At 41.3% G+C, this 27923-nt stretch overlaps 1 protein-coding gene across 1 annotated transcript; it reads left to right on the top strand.

The window, feature by feature from the left end:
- Nucleotides 1-86: 86 nt before the first annotated feature.
- On the top strand, nt 87-27923 carry taok2b (TAO kinase 2b). Its single transcript, XM_042398104.1, has 21 exons — nt 87-667; nt 5590-5730; nt 7122-7193; nt 7277-7378; nt 8299-8344; nt 8490-8586; nt 8890-9003; nt 10208-10299; nt 10487-10580; nt 11315-11396; nt 12635-12802; nt 13400-13606; nt 14073-14156; nt 14199-14317; nt 14814-14991; nt 15129-15257; nt 15389-15592; nt 16751-16990; nt 22105-22317; nt 24721-24903; nt 26292-27923. The coding sequence occupies exons 2-21, from the start codon at nt 5599-5601 to the stop codon at nt 27225-27227; spliced, it is 3492 nt and encodes a 1163-aa protein (XP_042254038.1). The 5' UTR covers nt 87-667; nt 5590-5598; the 3' UTR covers nt 27228-27923.

Raw genomic sequence — 27923 nt, 5'->3', positions numbered from 1 at the left:
GCACAATTTTGTAATGTATTTGTTGGGGCTTTCTGCTGCACCAGCAGCTTGGCGCGCTGTCGCTGTTCGCCTGCCCGCTTTCTGAAGCGTCGAAGAAGAGCACTTCCGTTTTCCTTTCGGCTCCCCGCCCCGCTCCGCCATCATGAAGTCCTGAACAAAAAAACGGACGAGAGTCGAGTAAAAATGGGGGATAACACGAACTGGAGATGAAATACGCCGACAACACTAACGTAATGACAGCGCAAAGTGGAGCACGGAGCGGACCAGTTGAAATTAATGAATCAAGTCCCCACTGAAAACGTCGCAGGCAGCTCCTGGCGTGACGTTATTTAGTTAGCGGTGTTGCTAACAGCAGCTAAAGCCAGCCTGTGGGTTTCTGTGGGAGACTCTCTCTCTCTCTGCTGGCTGGCAGGCGGCAGTCAGCTAGCTGTCACTTTAATTGACTGGCACTTTTACTCGTGTCATGTCGTGCAGACGTGCTAGCTGTCCATACTAACTGGGAGCGTAAGGATGGAGAGGAGTCCGAGTAAAACCATCGACAGACAGAATGTGGTTTATTCGTGTTGAATAGACACCAGAGCCGAGGAAAGAGGAGTGAGACCAATAATTTCCAGCCAGGCCAGTCAGCTAGCTCTACAGCTAGCTACAGTGGATCCCAAAAGCCACGGTAAGACATGTTATAAATCATTCAGTGTGCTAAAGCAGCCGAGTGCGCCTCTCTTATCCTCCTCTGCAGGCAAAAGCCCAGCTGCAATAATGGACTACATCATTTGCAGATGTTGGAGACGTTGACATTGTCATTGGCCTGCACCCTGAACACCCAGTCAGCCTTGGGAGTTGTTGTTGACTACTGTTGAATGCATTTCTTTGGTGAGCCAGAGCAAAGATTAGCCTAATTGACCAGCCAAGTGCAAAAGCCATCCGGCTTGCTCAGCTGAGATGCACACTGTACATGATACTCATAGCAAACATACATCAGATAAGATTCAAGATTCAGCTTTTTTCAGCTTTTATTCACATGCATAGAAGATGGCAACATTGAAGGCAGTGAAATTTGGCTTCTTCAAGCTCTAGTTCCAATTAGAGTCTATAATAAGAGAGAGGAGGGAGAGAAAGACGAATTAAAGTTAAAATATATACAGTGTGCATTATATACCACAACATGTACAAATATACATTATATTGCACGCTGGTGAAAACCGTAACAGTTACTCCTCTGTCTCACCAGCTGAGGACAATGTGTATTTTGTTTTCATAAATATGCCCTATAAAATTTAGTTTAGTTAATATCTTGGCGAAAACCACATAACGGCAGCATTTGTTGCTTGTCTTGAATGACTTATGACATGGATCGGGTTCCTGTAATAAGTGGATTGAAAGCTCGCTTCAGGCTTGGTTGCAATATTTAAAGAACTTCTCATTTTTCAAAAGGAACCACATTGCTTCCTCTTTAACGGCAGCAAAACTGACCATGAAAGAAACGTCTCATCACGTGTATTTTCATTTTGTAGTGTTTGTGAATAAGGACATGAATGCCAAGCTGTGTAGATACAGACCACTTTAAGATATGGAGCATGTGTTGCATTTCCACATTAACCCCCCACCCCTCCCACCCCCTTTTTTTTTTTCAAAATCCCAATGACTCCATGATATACTGATATCGCCTGCCAGGCTGGTCAATGCATCACATAAATGAGCATATTCATAGTCTGCAGCACAGCCACACTTTCAAGCTACACTGTGTATAATTACTATATTTATATTTTGGAGTAGTTTAAGTATCTGTCCCCTCCTTTTAAAATGGGAGACTGTAATGGTAATCTACTAAATTTAACAAACATATATATATATATATATATATATATATATATATATAGTTTGCAAATAAGTATTTTCTTAATGTTGCTGGTTGAATTTGCATCCAAAATAATGGGGAATAGGGTTTAAAAGGCTCTTACTATGAGTAAAATTGTATGTGTTTTATACAGGCCTTTGGTAACAGCAAACATATTGTGTGGACTTTCCAGGACAATAAATTGATAATCCCAAATAAAGTTTATACTGTATTTAATAAGGATTTGTAATGGGGATGAAATGGAAATGTCATATAAACCAGTTTAGAAACAAAATACTATAACCAAGCCATTTTGATGTAATAGATGAAGTCAACTTGTTCTTGTCGATTGTGGAAGTTGACAAGTTTCAATTGTCTCATGGTGTATTTCATGTACTTCATGTAGGACGCTAAACAAAACACCACATTAAAGCACAGCTATCATGCAGGTTATATATTCTTAATGCAGAGCTAATCACTTGTCAAATGTCATTGCTGAACAGGCTGACTCTATGAATTTTAAGGAAGCCTTGAATACAGCTGTGTACTCTGTAAGGGTATCATGTTGGAAAAATAACAGACCAGATATGGTATAAGGTGGATAGTTAATATTAAATGATCCTCACTGGGTGAGAGTGGCGGGGGGTGGGGGTACTTTATCGGAATATCACTTTTTATGATATTAAATTCAGTGATGGGTCTTTAAAAGCCTGATCTGAGTTTCCACTAGCCACATATTTGTTACAGAAATTTAAAGTGGTATTTAAGTTAGCCCTCATGGCTTCTTCCCATTACACACACCGCTCCTTTGGCTCTGTTTTTTCCATTTAAGACTCATTGTTGGTCAGGAACATCTGATTAGCTTTTCAGAAAGACATCCAACTCTGTAGTGGTTACAGGTTCTTGTGGTTTAGAAACAAAGGTTTAACATTTTGGTCACTCTGTTTGCACATATGAGCCTGCTAAACCTGTTGGCAGTTTACTTTTATCTTGTGAAGTTTTTCCTGTTGTCTGCTGTTTTTCAGAGAGATGTCTTTCTTTAAGCCTTTAGTGCTGGATTCATGATTTCTCCTCATGACCATGATCTAACCTTTCATTGGTATATTTCTCTTGGGCTGAACAATATTTTGTTTTATTGTCAACTAGGACTAGAACTAACGATTATTTTTTATTATGTACTAACAGAGCACAATTAGCACCAGCTACCGGCCAAAAGCTGGTAAAATATGCAAGGGGCTGGTAGATTTGCTTCACTCACCAGCCAAAAAAAGAATGGTAATCTATTGAGTGGCTGGTCAAATTTGAACATTCACTTCGCCATTTGACCAGTGGAAAAAAAAAGTTAATTTTGCACCCTGTGTACTAATCTGCTAATTATTTTCTCTATCAATAATTTGGTCTATAAAACGTCAGAAAACGGCAAAAAATATCCATCACAGTGTTCTTCTTTTTTTGTCTGACAAACAGTCCAAAATTTTTATTTACTGTAATGAAAGTACCATGAAAAGCAGCAAATTCTGACATTTGAGAACCTGGAGCCATCAAATTCGCAGCCACACGTTTCTCCGTTCTCCACTTCCCTGTTTAGCGTCGTCAGGTTAGGCTAACCCATTGTTGCTAACTTCAGAGCTAACCCCCTGCAGCATTTATTAACTGACACACTGTAGTCTGTACTGTAAAAAAAGATGAGAGAAAGAGAGAGAGAGCACCAGTGAGAGAGCAGCAGTGGTCGAGTGAGCTAGAGAGCGAATGAAGAGAGGGAGCACTGGTAGAGAGAATGCCAATGAATGAGATCAAAAAAAGTTATTTTCTGATTGTTTCACAGCGGTTACGTTCTGGAGGACAAATAAACACGCCCACACCCCCACACACCTGCGCTTGACCCTGCGGCTGAACGCCGCACCGCCTGATTTGGTCTGAATACGGCCTTACTGCTAAACTTTTCCTCTGCTCTGCTCACATTCACCGTCACTTTTCTGATGTCCGCTGTCTTGCTTAACCACTCGCTCACTTACGTGGTGTTCTATTCCTTAAAAGAAGCTACGCTACCTGCAGTTTCCCGGGCAGTGATGCAGATGTTGACTCGCGTTTCGAAACAGTGCTGCTCAGAGGCTCCCAAACGCTATTGATTTTCAAATGAATGGATATTTGGCATTTAAAAAAATATTTTTTGGCCTGGTGGGGGTTCTCGTTGACCTGGCGGCCCGCCAGGCCTGTACTATTATAGGGGAAACACTGACGATGGTTAACTATATAAACCACTCTGCTGCTTCTTAGAAAATTAAAACAAGCAAAGGTTGTGCTGTCATAACTAAGTTTAAAGACAAACAGAATAGTCCATCTGAGATTTTACATTTAGTTCCTATGGTTACACACACACACACACACACACACACACACACACACACACACACGTGTGCACACACTGTCGGTGGCCATGTCTTGACTGTGTGTGTAGGGAGCCTGAAGGGCCCATCAGAGTCATTGATAGAGAGGTGTTTTGTTTAGTATACAAGGACATTTAGGGCTTCAATGATTATTTGATGAGTCCATCAGTCAATTGACAGAAAAATTAATCAACTATTTTGATTTGCTGGTTTCAGTTTCTCAAATGTGAACATTAGATGATTTTCTTTGTCATACCTTGTAGCAAACTGAATATTTTGGGGTTTTTGGACTGTTGGGCAGACAAACGAAGACATTTGAAGACATCATCTTTGACAGTGAGAAATTATAACAGGCTTTTTTTTTTTTTTTTTTACCATTTATTGACATTTTATCACATTTTATATTTTATATACATTTTATTACATTTTATACACAAAAAAATGAAGATACCCTGTGCACAGCAGTGCCTCTCTCCTGGGTGCCAACTGACGCAGGGCAAATTACAGAAAATCAAAAAAGTATTTCAGCACACACCAGGATACTAGCACAGACGCTATTTTATTAGGGGATTACAATAATAAAAAAAAAAAAAAACAGGAGCAAACTACACGTACAATATAAGAGTTTGTGTAGAATTTTTAAATCTCACTTTAAAATGAGGAAGATGAAAGAAACCATCAGAGAGAAGAATTTCTGGAGGAAAGAAATCTATATCTGCTGTTCTCTATAAAGACAATAGTATTCAAAAACAGCTTCTCCTTTCCATTAGGAGCTATAGAAGTTAGTAAATGCATAAACTGTATCTGGTGAAATAATGGTATTGACCTTTCTAGATTAAACGCATTATATATTGTAAAAACTAGCTTGTTTTTTGCCAGTATTCTTCTTCAGCCTTACATGTCTGTTAGGGAGACAGATGGATGGATGAATGGGTGGGTGGCCATTTGAAGCTGATATTTTTCATCTACATCTGCCAAATCACATTTGCATTTTTGTGTTCTTACAGTTTAATTACAGATGTAGCACAGGATTCTCTTTTTTACACATGAACCAAAGTGGCTCGACGTTATGAGCTGGAAAAGTGAGCGCTGCCTTGAGCTGCAGATCGGTGTGTTGATTTGTGGTGGGATCAGCAGTACAAGCAGCCCTTTGACATTACAGCATGTAACTCGGTGTTAAAAATCCAAATAACATATCAGTGATGTTAGAAAAGACCTCTCTGACTGTCAGAGAGACGCTGGGACTGCAATATGTGACAGACTGGACCATATACCCAGGGCAGTTCATGTTTCCAACACAACATGGACGTTGGTAATCTCTCCAAATAACAGGCGCTCACACAGTGTGTCCCTTTCCGTGCTCACCAGGCGCTGGCCATGCCGTCGAGTGTGCGGGCCGGGAGCCTGAAGGACCCGGAGGTGGCTGAGCTGTTCTGCAGGGAGGATCCTGAGAAGCTCTTCACAGACCTGAGGGAGATTGGACATGGGAGCTTCGGAGCAGTCTACTTTGTGAGTTACTTTCCTTGGCCTTATAGCCTCTAACTTAACTTAAATTAAGATGCTGGTCAACTCCTGTAGGTCTAAATTATATGTCTTTCATCTCTGTCAGCTTGCCTAATGATATGGACACACTAAACATTTAAAAAAATGAAATGTTAATATTTATTAGGCATGGAAATTTGGTGACTGACCAATGATTACAATCAGGTCATTTTAATATGTCAGTAAAGTTTAGTTATCAGCTAAAACTTTGCTGACAATACATCTGTAAATATGGATATGTGTGTCTGATAATTAACTCTGCTGATCTTGTTCTTGAATTCTGGAGTAAGGACAAAAAATGGTTGTTGTTCAGTGACATACATTCGCAGACAAGATCTTGAAAGTGTTTTGAAAGATTTTCTCCAACTTTTGGTACTTTCTACTCTTTAGTGATTTCAGATTTTTGCAGTATTGCTTTTCGTCCATATTCCACACCACTAGTACATGATAAGGAGCACAAGCCCTTGAGCCGGAGCCGCTGTAAGACGTTTGGTGCTAAACTGACAAGTCAGTTCCTCACATACTGTATCTTCTCAAAAAAATCAACATATCTGATTCAATGAAAACATAACCAATGATGGAAATAGTTGTTGATTGCAGCCCTGATATTGATTGATAGTTGCAGCAGCTCTAACACTATAAGATTGATGTCACAATACTCTGCTCTACTGATGTGGTTAAAAAAATTTTTAAAAACACCATAGATGTAATGAATATATCACTATCCATGAGAAAAAGCTGCACATTTAACTTGAGATCCCATCACTGAAATGTACTCACTGTAATGAATATAGCCAGAGGCAAAGAGGTTGATTGCAAAAAAAAAAGTAAGCACAGCAAAGGAGAAGGCCTGACAGACGAGGGGGAGCGTGATGATGTCTCTTGATAGACAGGAGGGAAGATGATAATGATGGTACTACCAATAAGAACACAAGGTGGATTAACCTATCAGCTGAAGAGGAAATGTGGCAGGGAAGAGAAAAAACATGGACAAAGGACAACTCACAAGTGGTGGATGAAAAGCCCTGTTTAATGAAGGGTGAACAGGAGCTAGTCATGGATGAAGGGACGGGAGAGGGCAGGAGTGGAAGGAGGCTCAGCAGAAATCTTTGTTTTATATAACGGTGATTTCAGATGTTAAAATGGCTGATAAAGCTCAGCGCTACAAGGATCTTTTGAGAATATGTTGCATTGGCGTTGTCAGTGATGCTTAAACTTAACTGGAATGAGCTACTTGCAAAAAAAATTTTTTTTTTTTTAAAGTACAAGGCAACATTTCTTCTGTATAAAGAAAACTAAAGGCTGTTTAGAGTTTAAAGTAATTTAATCATCTGTTTTCCCCGACCTTTCCACATTAGGCTCACGACATCCGCACCAATGAGGTGGTGGCCATCAAGAAGATGTCCTATAGTGGCAAACAGTCCAATGAGGTAGGAACCGGCACCTCTTAAATGCTTCATCTATTGATTGTCATGTTTGCTCGTTAATCATCGTGACCCTGCTCACGTTTCAGAAATGGCAGGATATCATCAAGGAAGTGAAGTTCCTCCAGAAACTGCGCCACCCCAACACTGTGGAGTACCGCGGCTGCTACCTGAGAGAGCACACAGCATGGGTGAGAGTGTTTTCAGACATGGTTCACATCCTAATTATAAATAGATTGTGCAGTAAACATCTACAGCAGCTCTGCAGGCCATTTATGTCACATTTGTGAAATGCATTATTTTGTAAGCACAGAGGATGCTTCTCATTGATGCTGTTACTTAAGTCCTAGTAGTACACTTTCTTTTTAAGTCTAGCCTGGGAGTGTACTTCCTTACTTAATCCTCTTCATCCCTTGTGGGACATAAAGCTACAATGAGCTCTGTATCGTTTACTATTTTTGGCAACATGTTAAGTTAATCATGGCTAGCTTGACCATCACGTCTCTGTGCAAGGTCGTTTTTGGTCTTCCGGGTTGTCTTCTGCCTGGAGGTGTCCATCTTGGCACATGTCTGGGAGTGACATCATTTGGTAGCACCTTCAAACTAGGTGCATTACTTGTTAGAAAGGATTCATAATAAGATGGTTTTCACCCAACAAACATCGTCAGAGCTTCCATTCGCACCACAATGATTGAAGTAATCGCTCCAATCAAAGTGTGTTCATACACTGATATGTACAGCACAGTTTTTTTACTGTATATAATGACAGATGACTCTAACAGGACATATTCAGCCAGTCATGTTGATCAACTTCTAGTGTGTGGAGCAGTTTGCTGCAGACTCCCACAGATGCTCCAGTGCTCACTTGGAGCAAACCTCAGACCTCCATTTTGATGCGGACATGAGAACGCTTTTCTGTGCTGTTCCTCAGTTCGACAAGTTTTTACACTTATATAAATGTACTGAACTCTCAGGGAAAACTACCTCAGGTCCCAAAAAAAATCTCTCCATACGGGGCGAGTGTGAAAAAGTCCTTAACGGCGTGTGTGCTCTTGGGGTGAGGCTCCCTAAAATAGCCTACAGTTAAACACTCACTGTGTCTCTCTCCTAGCTGGTGATGGAGTACTGCTTGGGCTCAGCTTCTGACCTTTTAGAAGGTAAGTAGGAAAGAAGTATTCGTCAAAAATGAGAAATGAATAATAAAGAAACACGAGTGAGTTACACGTCTTGGTCGGTTGTTGGCATAGATGCAGTCATCTAACACCCAAAGCCTGATCTCCTCTGATATCTGTCTTCACCCAGTCCACAAGAAACCCCTCCAGGAAGTGGAAATAGCTGCCATAACCCATGGTGCATTGCAGGGACTGGTGTATCTTCACTCTCACAACATGATTCATAGGTAAGCCCCCCCCCCGTTCCTTATCTCACTATCTTTTCGACTCTCCTCCCCCACACTTCAGACAACAGACAAAACGAATATGGGGGAGAAAAAGCGCAAAGTGTGCTGCCTAAGATGCAGTAAGCTTATGCAATAGTGTTTGTGCTCACTTACTGTGCAGCAACACATCTGAGTTCATCTCGCTACTCCCAAGCCTCTAACAATACATATATCTCCCAGTTTGTTTTTGTCATCCTCACAACATTCCTGACTCATCATTTTCTCTCTCTTTATTATTATCTGACTTCTCTCTTTCTCTCTCAGGGATGTGAAGGCAGGAAACATCTTGCTAACAGAGCCAGGCCAGGTCAAACTGGGAGACTTTGGCTCTGCCTCCATTGTTGCACCAGCCAACTCCTTCGTGGGAACGCCTTACTGGTAAGACAACAAGCTTTTCAGGCATAACAGAATCATCCTCATCATAAGTTTGAGACCAGTTGCTCTTTGTAAATCTGTAGGAATTACACCAAACTGTGACGCCTTCTTCATGTCCATATTCATCAGCTACAAATAGTTTCCGCTTTAAAAAATGTCTATCTATATATCCTTAAGATGCACCAAGACCAATTTAAAGTACTAGGAGCTTTTTTTAAAGTCACATTGAAAGGAAAAACAACTTAACACCTTTTGCAATTTTCTTAGTTTAAACATGTGCTATTTTTTATTTCCTCCTTTATCAATACTTTGACTTCCCAGAAAACCTTATGTCATTGATTACCTTTAAACCCAAATCACAAATCCGCTCATACCACTAATGGCTTATAAACATGCAGGTTGTTTTTTATGCCAAGATTTTGCAATTTCGACTGCTGAGATGTTTGCTTGCACCCAAACATATTGGAGGTGAATGTTTCTGTTGCTCAAACCATCTAAAAATTACATTTCTAATACTTAGTATGTAGTTAAAATCAGTGTTCTGTTTACATGGAATAATCCACAGACCTTGTTGTGAAATGTCTCTTAAATCAGCATCAACACCATCACACTCCTTAGCCAGAATTCAAAAGCTTCCCCAAGAGCCAGCTGCTCTCAAAATATCCAACTATTCACTTCTGTGTGTCTGATTGTGACTTCATTTATCGTCACACTTCTGAGGTGAAAAAGGGTCCCAACAAGGGGCGGCTGCCTGAGAGTCAGATTTATTCAAAGCATGCAGAATGGAGTTCAGACTTAGACCTGCAAGGTACCCAAGTATTTCATTTCAAGTTATTAGAACCCAAAGTGATGTTTTAATTGACACACTGATATTTACTCACAAATATAGGAAACAGAAAAACAGCAAATCCTCACATCGTTGGAGCTGGAACCAATAAATGTTTATTATTTTACTGCCAATCAGTTAATTCAGCATCACCCGGACATGTTTCAGGTCATCAGTCAAGTGTAGGAGGGCATCAGATTTCACTATAAGCAGCTGCTGGTTACTGTTGCACATGAGGCAGCCTGACCCTTCTTGTAATGTTCATGTCTATTCATGTGGTGTAAACGTTGGAAATGACCCAGAGGTGGTGTTCTCTGTTGGTCCCGCATCAAAGGACAAGAGCTGGAAATGGCTGAATGCTTTGTTGTTTCCTCCATGCAGGATGGCCCCCGAGGTGATCCTGGCCATGGACGAGGGTCAGTACGACGGGAAGGTGGATGTGTGGTCACTTGGCATTACCTGCATAGAGCTGGGTAAGAGATGGTCATAAAATGCTCCACAAGTGCGTTTTTTTTGTGTTCACAAAGCTGAAAGCATCTAACCCCTTTGTTTGCTCTCCCCTCTCTCTTCTTCTTCTTCTTCTTCTTTTTTTTTTTTCCTTGCTCTTTATCTGCCACTCGCTGTCTCTGTCACGCTATGTTGTGCTTTGTCACACTGTAGCGGAAAGGAAGCCTCCTCTGTTCAACATGAATGCTATGAGTGCCTTATACCACATCGCCCAGAATGAGAGCCCTGTGTTGCAGTCTAATCACTGGTGAGAGATGGTGAAACTTCCTTAATGCTCCTTTTAGGCTAATAAGACTTTTTAATGAGACACTGATTTTTCAGTTAGGATTTTATGTGCAGTGTGGACCATTTTTATGTTGCTTGAGATTGTTTTATAAATGTTGTTTTTTGTTTTTTATCAAAGAGCTTCTAATATTATTGAGGCTCTCTCTACATAATGTTTGTGAAAGAATGGAGAACTGATCTTATGATTCTACATACAATTATCAGTGAGTTTACCAGGAGTGGGAGGTGAATTTTATGGATTTTTAGGAAAACTGGCTGACAAATTAAGAAACTCTGGGAAATGAATGCCAGAGTTTGCAGCTGCAGTGTGTTGCACCTAGAAGACAAGAAACAATAGCGTGCTATTGAATCAAGAAGCCCACACTGAATGGTAACAACATGGGTTTTATAATTTCAGTTCATTGTAAACAAAACCCACAACACTTCCTCTGTCGCACCACTGTTTCACACCAGTTTGTGTTCCAGTACACCATAAATTAGAATAGACAGATCTGAAGGGTCTTAAGTGGAGCTAAATGCTTTGACATCCTGTAATAACAGCAAAAATTAATATTCTACCATGAGAAATCATGTAGCTTTAAGAAGATTATAAAATTATAAATTATACATCTTTGTTGCAAATGAACAACCCTTCCAAGCAGCTTTCATTTGACAGTGTCAATGATGCCTTTATAATGACATTTTTATCATTTTCAGGTCGGATTATTTCCGCAATTTTGTGGACTCCTGTTTGCAGAAGATCGCCCAGGACAGACCTACCTCTGATGTGCTGCTCAAGGTACAAGACGTCAAAAGAAGTGTTTGATGTTGTAGATTCTCACATTGTTAATGGCGTTGGCTTCATGGTCAAACAAAAGGGAATCTTGTGTAAGAAGAGCTGTGAAATTTGTTTAAATTGCGCAAATAAAATATAATTTGTATCTTCTAATAAAATAACGTAATGTACATTTGGTGTAGAGCACAAATTGTGTTCTACAGTCAGTCATCTACATGGCTACATACACAGTCATATATTACTGTGTAGTTTTCATGACCAATAATCAGGTTCAAAAGTTTTAAATAATAAAATTTAATTCTGTTTTGACACTAGATGTTCTAAATTAATTCAGTTGTTTTTAAAATGTAAGTGTTCCCCTTTCTCTCCAGCTACAATCAACTGTTGGATGTTTAAATACACTATAAAGTCTTAGTTTATATTTGTCTTTTGGCTCAAGCATGCACTGACATAACAAGCAGATCAGCTTGTTTTTGTTTGGGAAAAAACAAATAATTTGCCTACTCTTCAACTTTAAAGCAGATTTTCCTGCTTTGATACAGCAAAGTAGTCAGTGGTGGTGCAAGTGTGAGGTATAAACAGTAGTTGTCAACAAGGAGCTTTCAAAGTCAAGCAAGGCAAAGTACTTTAGTTGATGTGTCACTTTGTATTAGAAAAGCCAGGAGAGCCACCTGAAGCTAACAATAATTACCATAAGCATCATAGGAACTAAAGGCTCTAATATATTATGTTTTTGTCAGTTGAGTTGAGTCAAAACAAAGAAAGAAAGATGTATTTTATTATCTTATCAATGTCTGATTTGTATTGTGTGTTATAAAACAAATAGAAAATTCTTAAACTTTTCACATTTTCCAGAATTGCACAGTTGCTTGGTGAAAATTTCTGGAAGCGTTATTTTTCCTTCTTATCAATTGAGTAATTAAAAATGTTCCTGAGCTGAGACAAGACTGCACACTCCCCTCAGTTCAGTAAAATAGGCCTGAAGTTAACGCATGCGAGCAATGTCACCTTCCTGTCACTATAAATTCTTTTGAACTAATTATAATATTCAGCATCAACATCTTGTCTATATTCAGCCAGCTTCAAAACTAGCACCCCAACTCCCGTGTAGGTTTCACATTTGTTAATCTTAACATACGGTGATGTTGAGCTCAGACCTTCAGAGTCTTGTCATAATTGAATCGTTCACCCTGTCTATGTCCATTTCTGTCCCCCTTCTCTTAACCCATCCATCTTCCCAGCACCATTTCCTATGCAGAGAGCGTCCCATGACAGTTGTGATGGACCTCATTGCACGCACCAAGGACGCTGTCCGCGAGCTGGATAACCTTCAGTATCGGAAAATGAAGAAAATTCTCTTCCATGAGGCCCACAATGGTCCCGCTCCAGAAGGAGGTGATGAGGAAGAGGTAAGAATGGATCAGAGGAGGAAGAGGCTAAAAGAGCTGCAGGGAGAGTTGGTTTTGCATTGCCTCAAAGTGGTGCAATGTGTCACCATGTATTGCATTTCCTGCTAGACACAAGCGTGCAACAAGAACCCTTTGCATCAATGAAAAGACTGTATATAGTCATGTTTTGTTCATTACTTCACCCTTTTCTCGTAGAAGAGAATTTGGAAATGCAGGTTCTAAAACCTTCAGAAGCTCAGCACAGAAAAAAAACAGCTGGTAATTGAATCCATCCTGCCTTTGTATTGTATTGCTCGATAAATATTCTGAACGTAGGACCTCTTCCTCTCCATACAAAGGGCTTTGTTCCCATCAGCATCTAATTCAAGTTGGCTGTTCCCCCCCAAAAGGAAATGAAGGAATTTAGAAAATGTTGGGCTGCACATTTCTAGAGTGTACAGTTTGTCTGCATAGAAAGGTGTTTCATAGCATTTTTTTGTACTTTGAAAACCGCTAATACACACACCGAACTAAACACTAAACCTCAATCACCATCTTTCCCCAGAACTGTTCCCAGTAACCTATTCGACTAAAGTGCCTCTTTTTCCTCTCAACCAGGATGTGGAGCAGTATATGTTGCGAACAGGCACAGTCAACAGCATGGAAAGCTCCCATTCTCTGCCATCCATGTCAATCAGCGCCAGCTCCCAGAGCAGCTCGGTCAACAGCCTGGCAGACGGCTCAGATGACAGCGGGGAGATGGCCATGATGCAGGAGGGAGAGCACACCGTCACCTCTAACAGCTCTGTCCTACACAAGCCCCTGGTCAGTCCAAATGTTCTCTGTCTCTTGTTTCAATGCACTCTTGCTTTGGTCTTTTCTCTTTATTTTTAGAAGTTTTTTACACTTACCTTTCTTCAATACTGGAGTTATTTTACCATATATTGGCTGCAGACTGCAGGGGAAGCGGTTCTGTCATTGTCAGACCAGTTCTACACACGCACATCTGCGTCACCTACAGGAAAAGCGAAGTAATTGCAGCAGCAGTTTAGACTTGCAGATGAACAGTAGATATAACCGTGTTGCTACAAAGCATGGTGGCACGCTCACATACACTACACCTGACAAAAGTGTCAAAATTTAAGTTTTTGTAGTTTAACTGCACAAGTGGATCCATTAATCTTGTTTGTTGAGTGCTTTGAAGCAAAACTTTGCCAAAACCCCAGTTTACTAGTTAGTCGTCCAAAAACTCACATTCTCTCTTCTATTTTCTCCTCCACCTTTTCTACAGAGCCATGACAATATCTATGATGACCCCTATCAGCCAGAGATTGACTCACAACGAGAAGCTTCATCTGCTGGAGGCGGTGGTGGTGGAGGAGGGGGAGGAGGAGGAGGAGGGGGAGGAGGGGGAGGGGGAGGGGGTAGGCGTCGTCGAGGCCGAGACCACTTTGCCACCATCAGGACAGCCTCACTTGTCACTCGTCAGATCCAGGAACATGAGCAGGGCTCAGCCCTGAGAGAGCAGATGTCTGGGTAAGGCTACAGTGTATGACTTATGTTCAGAGTCAGAAATGGGAAACAGGTTTATTGCCAAGTAGGTTTACACATACAAGAAATTTGCTTAAGTAAGAGGAAAAATACCACAAAAGATGGGTATAATATAACTATATAAATACAAATTTACAGTTAAAATGTGAAATATCATGAATACATTAAAAAATATATTCTAAGTGAAAAGAGCTATGGAATTGTACAAGATATTGACCAGGAATGTGTAAGAGTTCACAGTATAAAAATGTTGTATAATAAACATATAGAAAAGTAAATGTTGCTTTAAAAGGAAGAGAAATCAGCCAGCAGTCAGGTTTATTTGTGTAGAATGTGATCATAGTTTGGAAAGGCTTTACAGTACCCATTTTATAAAGCTGTGAATAAACAAGACATCTCATGATTTACCTCAGTGATATTTCAGTCAAATAGTGTCGGTGTCTTCTTTCTATCCAACTTCCTGTCCTGCTTCTCTTCACAGGTACAAGCGCATGCGGCGACAGCACCAGAAGCAGCTGATGGGTTTGGAGAACAAGCTGAAGTCAGAGATGGACGAGCACCAGCTGAGACTGGACAAAGAGCTGGAGAATCAGAGGAACAGCTTCTCTATGGAGGGAGAAAAGCTCAATAAGAAGCATCAGGTTATCCTGGAGAAGGAGGTGAGCTAGTGGAGGAGGGATGAGGAGAATAGAGGGATGGATGAATAAGAGATAGGAATATATGTGAAATTTACCAAATAGTCAAGTGTGGTTCACAGTAAATGGTAAAGTGCTCTTTCTTTTGTTTTTCTTTCCAGACTAAAGGAGTCATGACTGAGGAGAAGAAGTTCCAGCAGCACATACTGGCCCAGCAAAAGAAGGAGTTGACCAGTCTGCTGGAGTCCCAGAAACGACAGTATCGACAGCGCAAGGAGCAGCTCAAAGAGGTGCTTATATGTTCCTGTTTTGCATCTCTGCTCCATTACACATTTTACAGACAATGTTGATCTTTAAGCTTGATGACATATCAAATCATCTAATACCATTGTGCAATTTTTTCATGTTTCTCTCACTTAAGGAACTGAACGAGAACCAGTCAACGCCAAAGCGGGAGAAACAGGAGTGGTTGGTGCACCAGAAGGAGTGTCTGCAGCAGCTGCAAGCAGAGGAAGAGTCAGGCCTGCTGCGGAGGCAGAGGCAGTATTATGAGCTGCAGTGTCGCCAGTACAAGAGGAAGATGTTGCTGGCACGCCACAACCTGGAGCAGGATCTGCTCCGAGAGGTATCATTCCTTTATTTTGATGGGTATATCAATATCAGATCAACAATTCAGTTCTCCTAAAATGCCTTTTAAGCAGCCAACAATTCAGTAGAAATCAATGAACCTGTAATTGATGTTGTATAATACATAGAAATGTGCAGCCAGATTCCTAGAGCCACTTAAATAACTGTTCCAAGTTTCCTCTTATGTCAAGTTTCCATCTTTATGATACAAACCATAGAGGGTCTTTGTAAGTATGTTGAGTATTGTATAGTTATTGTCCTCCTGTTAGAGTTTTTCTTTTTAGTAATGTGGAGTTTGATATGTGATGCAGATTCACATGGTTGACAACACAGGCAGAGACACTCTTTCAGTCTCAGTTAACAATGTTATTACATAGTAAAATAAAAAACATATGCTTGTTATTGGGCCTTTCCAACAGAGTGAGACCTGCTTCAGGTTGTCATAAATACTGTATGTGCTTGTCTGTAGCTGCTACCTCAGTTTAGTGATCCCCTGAGTTTTTCTGTTGCGCCACCACAAGGTTAACATTTGTGGTTCTGAGTGAAATGTCTCAACAACTATTAATTGGAATACCATCAAATTTGGTTCAGACATTCATGCACCTCTGTCCAATAATATGGTTTAATTGACATTCTCATCAGCCTCAGCTGTACTTTATGTTTAGTGCTAATTAATGAATGTTAGCATGCTAACACCATAAAATAAGGTGTTGAACAATGTAAACATTAGACCTGCTAAACATTGGCATGTTAGCATTGACATCGTGAGCATATTAGTGTGCTCATATTAGCATTTAGCTCTTGTTAATAAGAGTTTAACAGAAAGGTGGAATTAGTTTTCAGTGTTTCTCATGGATCAAAACTATACTTTGTTGCAGAAACAAATACTTGACAATCTTATTTTGGGAATGGCAAAAAATTATAAACATCTTTCAATGTAAGGCGCTCTAATACAACAACACTGCTAACTACATCCTTAAAAATGACCACAGAGTTTAATTAACACCTCTCATTCGTTGGCTGGCAGCCCAATTATAGTCTGTGTGTGAAAACCTCACATTTATCTTAAAATTTGTTCAGTGATGAATGTCCTCTCCTCACAATATTACAACAGCCTTCCTGCCTCTTTCTCATTTCCTTTTCTTTTCTGAACCAGGAACTGAACAAGAAGCAGACTCTGAAGGACTTGGAGTGTGCCATGCTGCTGCGCCACCACGAGTCCACTCAGGAACTGGAGTTCCGCCAGCTAGGTTTGGTGCAGCATACGCGGGCTGAGCTGATCCGCACGCAACACCAGACAGAGCTCACCAACCAGATGGAGTATAACAAGAGGCGTGAGCAGGAGCTGCGTCAGAAACATGCCATGGAGGTCCGCCAACAGCCCAAGAGCCTCAAAGTGAGTGAGAGCACCAGCACCCAGAGCCAGGGTTCTCCTGAGGAGGGAGAGAGCCAGACAACAGAGGGGCTGAGCGGCAGCTGGGTGGGGGACGCAGGGGAGGATGAGGTGGATGGCGAGTTAGAAAAGCAGAGGAAGGCCAAAGAGATATTTGATGCTGAGGATGAGCTTAATGGAGGAACACAGGTTTTTACAAGAGTAGAAAAGGAAGAGGGTGTGAGCGTCCCAGTGGTTGAGAGGAACGATGAGGTAGACAAGGACGACAGTAAACTGAAGGGACAAGAAGACAGAGAGGATGAGAAAGAGGAGTGGAAAATCAGGGAAGGAGAGACAGAGGTGAGGGAAGTAGAGGGAGTTCAGTGGGAGTATGATGACGGTCATAGTAAAACTGCACATCTAGACACCGATGATGATGAAGAAGAGGAAGAGGGCAGGGGTGTAGCCGATGGTTGTCCGTCAGAGCTCTTCTCCTCTCTGTCTCCAGAAAAGAGACGAGTCCGCGAGCGAGACACCGATGAGTTATCTGAGTTTTACTTCCCCGACACTCCAGAGGAGCTGGAGCCCATACCCGCCCTTCCAACTCCTCCACCCCCCCCTCCCCAAACGTCTTTCCCGTCACTCTTCTCTCACGCCATCTGCCTCCTCCTCTCCCTCTCAGCTGCTGCCCAGCCCTCCAACCTCACTTTGCTGCTGCTCACCATCTTCCTCCTCTCCCTCCGTCGCTCACCGCCCCTGCCCTCAGTGGCCTCTGTCGTTCTCTCTGCTGAACTCGCCCTCTTGGCGCTCTTCTTCTCCTACCTCTTCCTTCGCTCCTGCTGCTCTCTGTCTCTCTCCACCTACCTGTCGCTCAGCCTTTGGGCCAGCGGCCTCTTCAGTCTAGGACTCTCCCTTAGTCTGGGGATTTATTACATCCCCATGATTTTGATCTCAGCCTCCTTCCTCAGCTCTCCCTCGCTCTTCCTCTCCCTCTACTTGGTGGTGGTGCTGATTGTCAGGCCGGCCCGCGACTTCCTTCAGCGCGCACCCCGCAAAGTCAACCGCCTGTGCATGCGTTTCCTTTTCCGCCTGCCCCGGCCCCTCTTTGCCATGTGTCAGTCAGTCCTGGGCGGTATGGCAGAGCGTAACCTTTATGAGATGTTTCCCAAAGCAGGGCGCAACTGGGGTGTACGCCAGTCCAAAATCCCTGTCTCCCTTAAGAGCTTGCCTTTAGAGAATCAGGCTCGCTGCACTAACACCTCTCCCTTGGCCAAGGGCCTCCTCTGGGCGAGGCGTTTCAGTAGACGGCCCCTTGGGGTCCTGGCAGACCTGGCTAACTCCATTGTGTTAAAACTAGCTAGACAGGTGGTTAAAAAGCTGCCGCCCAGTGTCCGGATCAAATTAAGAACCCTGGGCCTCTTGAAGAAGGAGTTCCCAAGCAGGCTGCCCCGACTGCTGCCGAGGGAGGTCAGAGAGAGGAGACTGAAGGAGAGGAGGAGGAGAGAGAGGGAGAGACAGAAGAGGGAAGAGAGGGAGAGGATTTTTCGTGAGGAGGCGAGGTGGGAGTGCGGTTTGAGGCGAACTTCATCAGGAAGGTTTGTCAGGGGGAAAATTCGGCCGTGGAGATAGCAAGAGTGTGAGACAAATTGAAAGGAAAGAGAGAGAAAAGTATGCTGGCGGTTTATGTGTCTGAGCGTGATCGTGCTCACGTTCTTATGTTCCATTTGTCAACCATTTGTTTGTGTGTCTTTTTGATTTGGGCCCACGTGTCTCTCTTGTTACATAATTCCCAAACTGGTTTTTGGTCACATTTCTTAAAGATGAGGTGTATTTTACCCCGCACACATACATCTGTACGTCTGTGTGCCCTGGCTGAAAGGAATTTTGGCTGTTGAAGCTTTTCCAAAAATACTGTTGAATCAGTGGGGGTCTGCGGACGTAAACATGCAGCTAAACCCACGGTTACTGTACCAAACCCAGTGAAGCTTTAACATTTAATTATTGTGCTTTTTGTAAAAGTTCCTTAAAATTTCTTTAATTTTATTATTTTGCTCTTAATTTGTAAGACAAATATTTTTATGGTTATTTTTAAGACCATGTTTGTGCAATCGTTTGTTTTTCTGTTCTTATTTCATAGGCTGCACTGTGACGTCAGTGCCGAGAACAAATATTACAGTGTTGCATAGCTTCACGGCTATAATTTCACTCCCCAAACCTCAATACTGTGAAAAAACCCCAATAATTTCACTAACAACACCCTGAACACTAGCTCTCAATCAGTATAAAAGTGCAATAAACAGCTGTGCAGAAATATGTGGGACCACTGTAGGACAAGCAATATCATTTAGTAATGGTTTCTATGTTTAGAGGTGGGAGTTGAAATACGGTCTTACTTTATAGGACTCAAAATAATAAAGTGTGGGGCCATTTAGGTTGATTATAAAGCCTATACAGATAATCTAGACTAATGATACCTGCTGTAAATTTTTTAATTTACAGCTTGGGAAATGATCTTTCATATTCTAGCTAGATAAACTATTTTTATCGTGCTTTATGTGATAATTAGTTATGATTTACCATGTAAACATTTAGATATTTTCTTATTAATAATCATATAATCTACAGCCAGTTGAGTGCCTAGTTACAACAACAGTTTGCACGAATGTTAATCATCAGTTGTGTGGCAACATATCGTAAATTTATAGTAGAAACATAAGAAAACAGGATATACTTTGAATAGTAAAAGTATGATATAATAAACCTATTTAATATTTCATTGTAATTTATATGAAGCCATATAGACAATCTTTTGAGACAATTCTAAAATTTATAAAGTCCAAAGATTGACAAAACTACTGAATGTGAAAGTAAAGATTGAAAGATTCACAATCAAATGAAGAGAAGATAGATATAATAGCAGACATCTGTTTGATTTTGCACTGTCACAAAGCGACCCTTTAAAAAAAAAACAAAAAAAAAACAAATATGGGAGAACAGATCAGTCGGACCAAGAAAGAAACTTGACATTTTAAAGATGCAGGTTGAAAACTGCAGCATCTCAAGTCGATGTGAATTTGATGACTGAAAACAAATGAGGTCAAATGAACCAAATGAAGGTAGAAATTTGCAGTTGTGACCTACATATATGTAGAGATTTAAAGATGTGTAAATGTGTAAGGGAAGTCTGATTTTATATATATATATATATATAAAGAGCCCTGCATGTCACAGAAGGACATTTGAGCCATCGATGTTAAAGAGGATTACAGAGGAGGCCGTGATACAGTGAAAAGAGGAAAGCTCAATCTTAACTGTATTTTTGACCCAGGGGGGATAAAAAGTAGAGCACTGCTTTATTTTTTTTATTTTTTATTTTTTTTTTGTGACCTGCATTTGGGGAGTCTAGCTTTAAAAGAGACATTTCACAACATTTATTGTTTTATTTGAATGTAACTTATTTGCCATTGATTTACATTTGTGTTCCAGTTTTTTCCTGTTCCTCTGTGTATGTTTACATGTTTGTATTCTGGGTTTTTTTTGTGTTTGTTTTTTTTTTTTGTGACACCATCTGAGTGTTTCCACAGAGTTATGTCACCTTGAGTTTTCTATTTAATTTATGCAGTATTTATAAGACTAGTACTGCATTCTGTTTGGCGGCCATTTTGTTGTCCTTTTATTCTCATTCTAGCTGCATGAGTGTTGGCGTACTGTATGGCTGTGTGCTCCACAAGCATAGAAACATATTTTGTCTTACTTCAAGATTTTTCTTAACACAGAAATAAATTCTTTTGTGTTAAAATCATTGTCTTGTTTGTTTTTATGATTTGAGTTTCCATTATTACCATGTCTTCATTTGTTTACTTTCTCCCCAATTTATTTATTTACAGAAAGTCTTACAGTGTTTTATACAAAATTCATTTCAATATCCTTTATTTCATCATCATTCCTCCTGTGTCATCACACACTTTTGTGTCTGTCGTGCCCCTCCCTCGTCTAACATCCACCAAAAGTGATGCCGGCGGGTCCTGTGACTTTGGTACTACAGTATATCAGAATACATGATGTGGAAATATGTATCAGGGTGTGAACTGATGGGTATGTATTCATTCACAGGCCTCACAAGTGGGCTGTGTTATTTAAATACTGCTCCTGTTTGCCAAATCGCAAGCTTAACATTGAGTTCATTAAAGTAAAGAACAGGAATTTTTAATCATCCCTATATTTTTTCTTCTGGACAAGTTTTTGTTTCAAGCTTTCACAGTCAAAAAGTTCACTCCTCATTACACAGAAATGTTTGACTATATTAAAAGAAAGGTACTTAAAACTTTCAAAATAAGAGTTAGTAATGCTTGTTAAAAGTAGGCTTATAGGCCTGTTATTTCAACCTCTTAAATTTAAAGAGTCAAAAACTGTTGATTGGGAATTTAAACATTAAACATAATTTAATTGTAATGTTATCTTTTCAAGTCCTGTACCCATATGATTAAAAATGGTCTTAAAGGTATTTATTAAGAACAAATTGCATTGCAAAAAAATAAATAATTGGGTTTTTACCCACTTTTTGTTACAGAAATCCACAATAATCAAACACACTGAATCACCACACATTTTAGACTTGGTCCCATTGAATTAAAATCAAGTATACAGTATAATTTATTAGTTGCTACTGAAAGAATCTGAAAGAAAGAAGCATCAGAAGCATTATTGTTGCAACTTAAAGCTTTATACTTCCATGCAGTTTACAAATGTATACATCCTTTGACTTTCTGCAAAATGTGCAACAAGGCAACACAAATATGCATTTAAAACAGAATGATTCATGTGTAAAATAGTGTAATTGGTATTATGTATTTACACTTTTAAGTTGTAATTATACTGATCAGAATCACTCCATATTTTTCCAACAAAACTGATAGCAGCTCAATACAACATTTCTAAAAAAAAATGTTTATTTAATTACATTTAATATTATTTTTTTTATACATTTCATTTAAATTTGAGTAATTACTGTGTAAAATGCATAATGTGTATAAAGTCAACATGTTTTTTCCTGATTTTTACACTTCAGTGTGTCCATCATATTCAACCACAGGAGCTCTTTAGCCCAGCTGGTTCCATCTTTCTTCTCTCTCCTCCAGTCCAAAGAGCTACAGATTAAGCGTCAGTTCCAGGACACCTGTAAGATCCAAACCCGTCAGTACAAGGCCCTGCGCAACCACCTGCTGGAGAACACGCCCAAGTCGGACCACAAGGCCGTGCTGAAGCGGCTGAAGGATGAGCAGACTCGTAAGCTGGCCATCCTGGCCGAGCAGTATGACCACTCCATCAATGATATGCTGTCCACACAGGCTGTGAGTAAGGCAAGGAGAAGTCGTTCACTTCACACTCGCACCACACCACCACTGACTGCTGTGCCTGGCCCGGGGCCCTCCTGCCCACCTGCCTGCCTGCCTACCTTCCTGTCTGCCCGCCAACCAGCCTCCTACTGGTCCCTGAGTGTTAATGTTCACCTTAACCCACGTTTCCCAGTTTTGACCAAAACCATCATCAAAGTCCTCTTCCAAAACATCCCCTTTCCCCTTGAATCTGTGGGAGAAATCACTATTATGTGGTCTGGAGAGAAAAACTAAGCGGTGATGACAGCTGTAATGAAATTAAACATCTCAGTTCAGATGACAATCTGTTAAAATACTGAAAAGAAAGAAAACATGTTTGAGGTTCAGTCTCAACATCAGGCCTAAGAGCCACATAATAAGACTATAAACAGTCCCTTTTATCTTTAAATAGCACAGAGGTTATCTTTCCAATTATTCATGGCATGTTACATGGCCTACAGTCCTTGTGAGTGTCACACAGTTTGATATGAAGATAGCAGCAACCTAAGATAAGCCTATTTCTTTTCCTTTCAGGGACTGTACACAAGTTATTAAAGGGGGAGGCGGTGTCACATAAAGGGATAAAGAGTTATGTATTTTTTCATTTTACTGAAGGGAGAATAGTCTGATTTTGTGAAGAGAACCGGGGAGGGTATTTTGGGTTTTTTCTTGCCTCAGAGTTATATTTTATTTTATATTTTTCTTGTAAGATTTACTGAAACTTAACAGTAAAATCAATAGTTACATGTATGTCCAAAAAAGATTTTGTTTTGTTTGTGCCAAAAAGGTGCATTTTGCCATATGCAAAGGACAACAATCATGTCATTGGAGCTACAATATAATGTTCACCTCAACCCTACATGTTCTACTAAGGAAGTGAAAATATTACAGTGCTGAAGCTTATGCCCCTTTTATAATAATACGTTTGATTTATACAGCGCTTTTAAAGGCACTCAAAGTCACTTTACATAGATAACAAATTGGCAAATAAAGTTACACACAGCAACAGAGCGACAAAGAAGACAGTCAGTAAATTTTTATTGGTATAGCCCACTATCACAAATTACAGATTTACCTCAAGGGGGTTTTACAATCTGTACAGTAATACAACATGGATATGTTGCCAATATGGAAAAACTCCCTAAAAAACAGGGGGAAAATGGAAAAAACCTCAGAGAGCAACAGAGGAGGGATCCCTCTGCCAGGACAGACATGCAATATATCTTGTGTGTACGGAACAGACCAAGAAAGCAAAATTACAGAAATACAGTATGGACAGACAGCATGACAAAAGTATAGATGGACTGTAGTTTGCAGTTTAGCAGCTGGAAAGCTTCCTAAACAGGATGCACATTTCTTATGTTTCCCATAATTTTGGCAATTCAATTTCTAGTGTACAATTCGGGCAATGTAAAACATATTAAGCTTGAAATCTGAGTTTTGTTTTTTAACTAGCCAAATATAAAGTTCAGCCTCTCTCCCCACCCCAGTAATTTTCATACACTCCCTGAAGCTTAAAATCATCCACTGTCCTCATAACATGGGATTCATTCATACACACATAAATCCCAGGCTTTTAAATGAATGAAACATAGTAGGAAGAGGCTAGGACGTAACAAAATGTCTTGTTCCCTCCAATGACATAACGCCCTGTGCTACTTTAATTACCACACATGGTAGCGTGCTACGTAAGCCCGGTAAGCCAAATCCCTGCTGCCCTTGTTTGCCCGCACATCTACTCAGGCTATGGTTAAAGACTCTTTGGGAAGGTTTCCCAGGTACTGATTAAACTCAGTCCTGAAGCCAAAGAAAAAAAAAGTGTATAAACAAAATTTAAATGAAGAATTTCTTTTGGAATAAGATTGTATCTGTTTCCTGGAGACAAGCTTTAAGACATTCATCACACACATACACACACGGGTCACAGAGTAGTTCAACTGCTATGCAACATTATGCAATATTACACTGTTTTATCCAGACTTATTTAATATATCTTTATTATTTGAGTTTCTCATATCCTATTATTTATCAGAATATGCACTGAAGGAATTACATCTTAGTTTTGACAATTTTTCACATATACACACACGTTTATGTTTCACTCAACTTTATCTTCTTGAATATGACATACAATAAATGCAGGCATAGACTGATCAAACTTGTGATATCCAGATAAAAAACTTCACCCCAATTTAACAAAACTCTGACCAATCTGAAGTTCACACTCCTGATCCTCACCCTCTCTCTTTTCTTTGTCAAACTCTCCAAACTTCTCCTCCTCTGCCCTTGTCAACACTAAAGCAGAATTGTTGCCTTTACATTTGTGCCACATCCAATTTTTTAAAATCACACTTCCTCCTTTTTTTTCCCATCTCTTAGCTGCGGTTGGATGAGACCCAGGAAGCGGAATACAAGGTGTTGCGGATGCAGCTGCAGCAGGAGCTGGAGCTGCTCAACGCCTACCAGAGCAAGATCAAGATCCACACCGACACGCAGCACGAGAGAGAGGTCAAAGACCTGGAACAAAGGGTGTCCATCCGCCGCGCCCTGCTGGAGCAGAGGGTTAGAGTCCTTTGGCAATCATCTCTATAAAAGCCAATCTCTTTAAGAGTGTACTGAAAGCATTTGGTGAGTTTTAGGAATCTGTTTAGGCTTACAAAGAAGATTGCAAAACGGAAGTCATTCATTTTCAAAGCAAGGTAACAGTCGACTTAACTTTTTGCTGTCCTACGTCACTGGATGTTGATCCTTCAACAATTTACTTTCAAATTTCTGCATAACCTGCTGCTATTTTGTTCATAATTTACCGTAGTTGACTAAAACAATCTCACCACCAGGTCCACTCAGTAACTGTTCTGGAGCTTATGATCATATGACATGATCTTCCCCAGCAGACTTCTCGTCCATGTTAGTTTAAAGGACATGACATATCATGCTTTTTGTGATTTTGTCATTTATATACTGTTATAATGTTGAATGTCTATGTAACACATGGTCAAAAGTCCAAAACTTGAGGTGAACATATGTAAAAATGCTCCCTGCAAGTCAAAAGCCCCCATCAAACTGACATCAGATTGTTTGTACATGCCCTCAAATGGCCATCTTTGCAACTAAGGTTGTTGCACAGGCCATTTGCGTTGTCCAATCGCATATTGGACATGCATATTTCGGATGCGTAAGGATGCGTTTGAGAGGTTGACATATTGAGTAAAGAATGAGAAAAAGAAGTGAAATCCGACTGCTACCGTTTGTTTATGTAGCCTCCGGAGCCAGGGGAAGTCAGCCGAGACACAGCTTCTGGGAGCTGACCAATCAGAACAGAGTGGGCTCATCGGGAGGGGGGCCTTTAAGAGTCAGGAGCTGAAACGGCCTGTTTCAGACAGAGGCTGAACTGAGGGGCTGTGTAAAGAGCCAGGATAAGATAAATAGGGAGGTTTTTTTTTTTTACTGTAAATCATGCAAAGATAAACTAGTAGAGGCCCAGAATATATAAATATGGACCTGTAAATGTGCCTGATATGTCCTCTTTGTAAGTTGAGACTGAAAGTTCATTCTCTACCCTGGAAACAGCAGAGATCACTAATTAGCCGTTCTGGAGCTTTCAATCGTATCACATGATCAGGAGTAAACTTTCAATCTCATGATTTACAGTAATTAAATGGGTTCTTTAATGAGTTTGCAAATGGTAAATCTTGATGGATTCGGTAAATGTTCAAAGTCCTTGGAAGGTTTAAAGAATACCGACCAAAATGGATTTAAAATTGGCACAATTTAAAAATAAAGGAAAAATGTTTTTTAATGGGTTGTCATAGTTGCCTTGTTGATAAAACGCAACGTCCCCAGGACCTTTGTTGTACATCATCCCTTCCTCTCTCCCAATATTTCCTTTCTGATTTTTGATTATATACTAAAAAGATGTGTTTTCATGTGTGTTATCCTGTTTGTCCTAGATCGAAGAGGAGATGCTGTCCCTGCAGAATGAACGCTCAGAACGCATCCGCACCCTCCTGGAGCGGCAGGCCAGTGAGATCGAGGCCTTTGACTCGGAGAGCCTGCGTCTGGGCTTCAGCAACATGGCGCTGACAGGCATCCCTAGTGAGGCCTACTCTAAGCAGGGCTACTCCAATGCCCCACCCTCCAGTTCCCGCTCTGCCGGCCACTGGAGCCACGGCATGCACCCGCAGAACGCCCCGTCGCAGCAGCACTCCCGCCGCAGCCACAACAGCAGCAGCAGCGGCATCAGTAGCGGCAGCGGAGCAGGGGAGCGCAGGAGTGACTCCTCTTCCTCCCACGCCCTGGGAATGGCCCTGGGGCTTGGGCGGGATGGGAGGGAGATGCACCACTCGTCCCGCTCCTCTGCCTCCTCTTCCTCCTCCTCCTCCTCCTCATCTTCTTCCCACCACCAACGCCACCACCTGCCCCACAACTACCACCACCAGAGCACGCCGCAGCTCTACCGCGAGCGGGAGAGGGATAGGGATCGGGAGCGGGAGAAGGAGAGGGAGCGGGAGTGGGCTGGAGTGCGAGGCTCCGGCGGCGACCTGGCCCACCCACACCCCCTGCCCTTCTCCCATCACCTGCCCTCACGCTCCTCCTCTCAGTCCCTGGCCATGCTACCTCCCCCGCCCCCTGCCCCTCCTTCCATCTCCGGCCCGTCCTCCTCTTCCTCCTCCTCCTCCTCTTCGCAGGGGGGGATATACGGTGGAGGCGGGCTGGGTGTGCGCGGTGCCCCCAGCCTGATGGCCCTGAGAAACAGCCCCCAGCCTCTGAGGAGGACGGCGTCTGGCGGGGGGCCCGGAGGGGCCGGAGGCAGCGACGGCGTCTTGAGCCGAAGCACCTCAGTCACTTCTCACATTTCTAACGGCTCCCACCTCTCCTACTCTTAGACAGCAGGAGGAAGAGAGCGGATGTGGTGGTAACAGGAAGGGTGGGAGTGATTTAGGAAGGTAGCTATCACAGGTTGCATCTCAATACTCTCAGCTTGCCGCCTTGCCTTGTATCCTTTCTCGGACTGATGCTAATCTCAACTTTCAGAGTAGCTGAAATGCAGAGGATTTAGGGATATCACCCTTTCCTCTTTATGCACAGAAAGTCAAAGATATCAGTCGACATCAGAGGCAAAGAGAGGACAAACTGACACATTATTGAGTTGCATCCTGCTTCTTTAGACTCAGGGTGGGTAGAGAGGTTTTCTCCCATTCTCACAGGTATAAAAGAGGAGGGAGGAATGTAACCACCTGTAATACCACTGGATTAAGGTGAGCTTAGATTTAAAAAAAGGAGGAGATTTGTGTTTAATGTTTTTATCTTTGTTACCGCCTGTATAAAAGTGAGATAGGAAGCGTGAAAGGAAGGGATATTTAGCCTTTTTTCCCTCCGGCAGCCATGTCTTCTTCTATGATGTTCTGTGCTGGAATGGAGAAAGAGAGAGGACAGGGGGAGGAAAAAAGGGAAATTACGTTTTTTTTGCATTGTGTACGTACTTGTATGTAGTCTGTAGTGTCCAGATATATCTAGCAAGCACTTGTAACTCGGGTTTCAGAAAGGGAAAAGGGGGGGGAGAATCACAAAAGATGGTTTGC

The sequence above is a fragment of the Thunnus maccoyii genome, chromosome 20 (genome assembly GCF_910596095.1).
Source record: "Thunnus maccoyii chromosome 20, fThuMac1.1, whole genome shotgun sequence".
NCBI lineage: Eukaryota > Metazoa > Chordata > Actinopteri > Scombriformes > Scombridae > Thunnus > Thunnus maccoyii.
The sequence above is the reverse complement of the archived record's forward strand: the minus strand, read 5'-3'. Positions and strand labels throughout refer to the sequence as shown.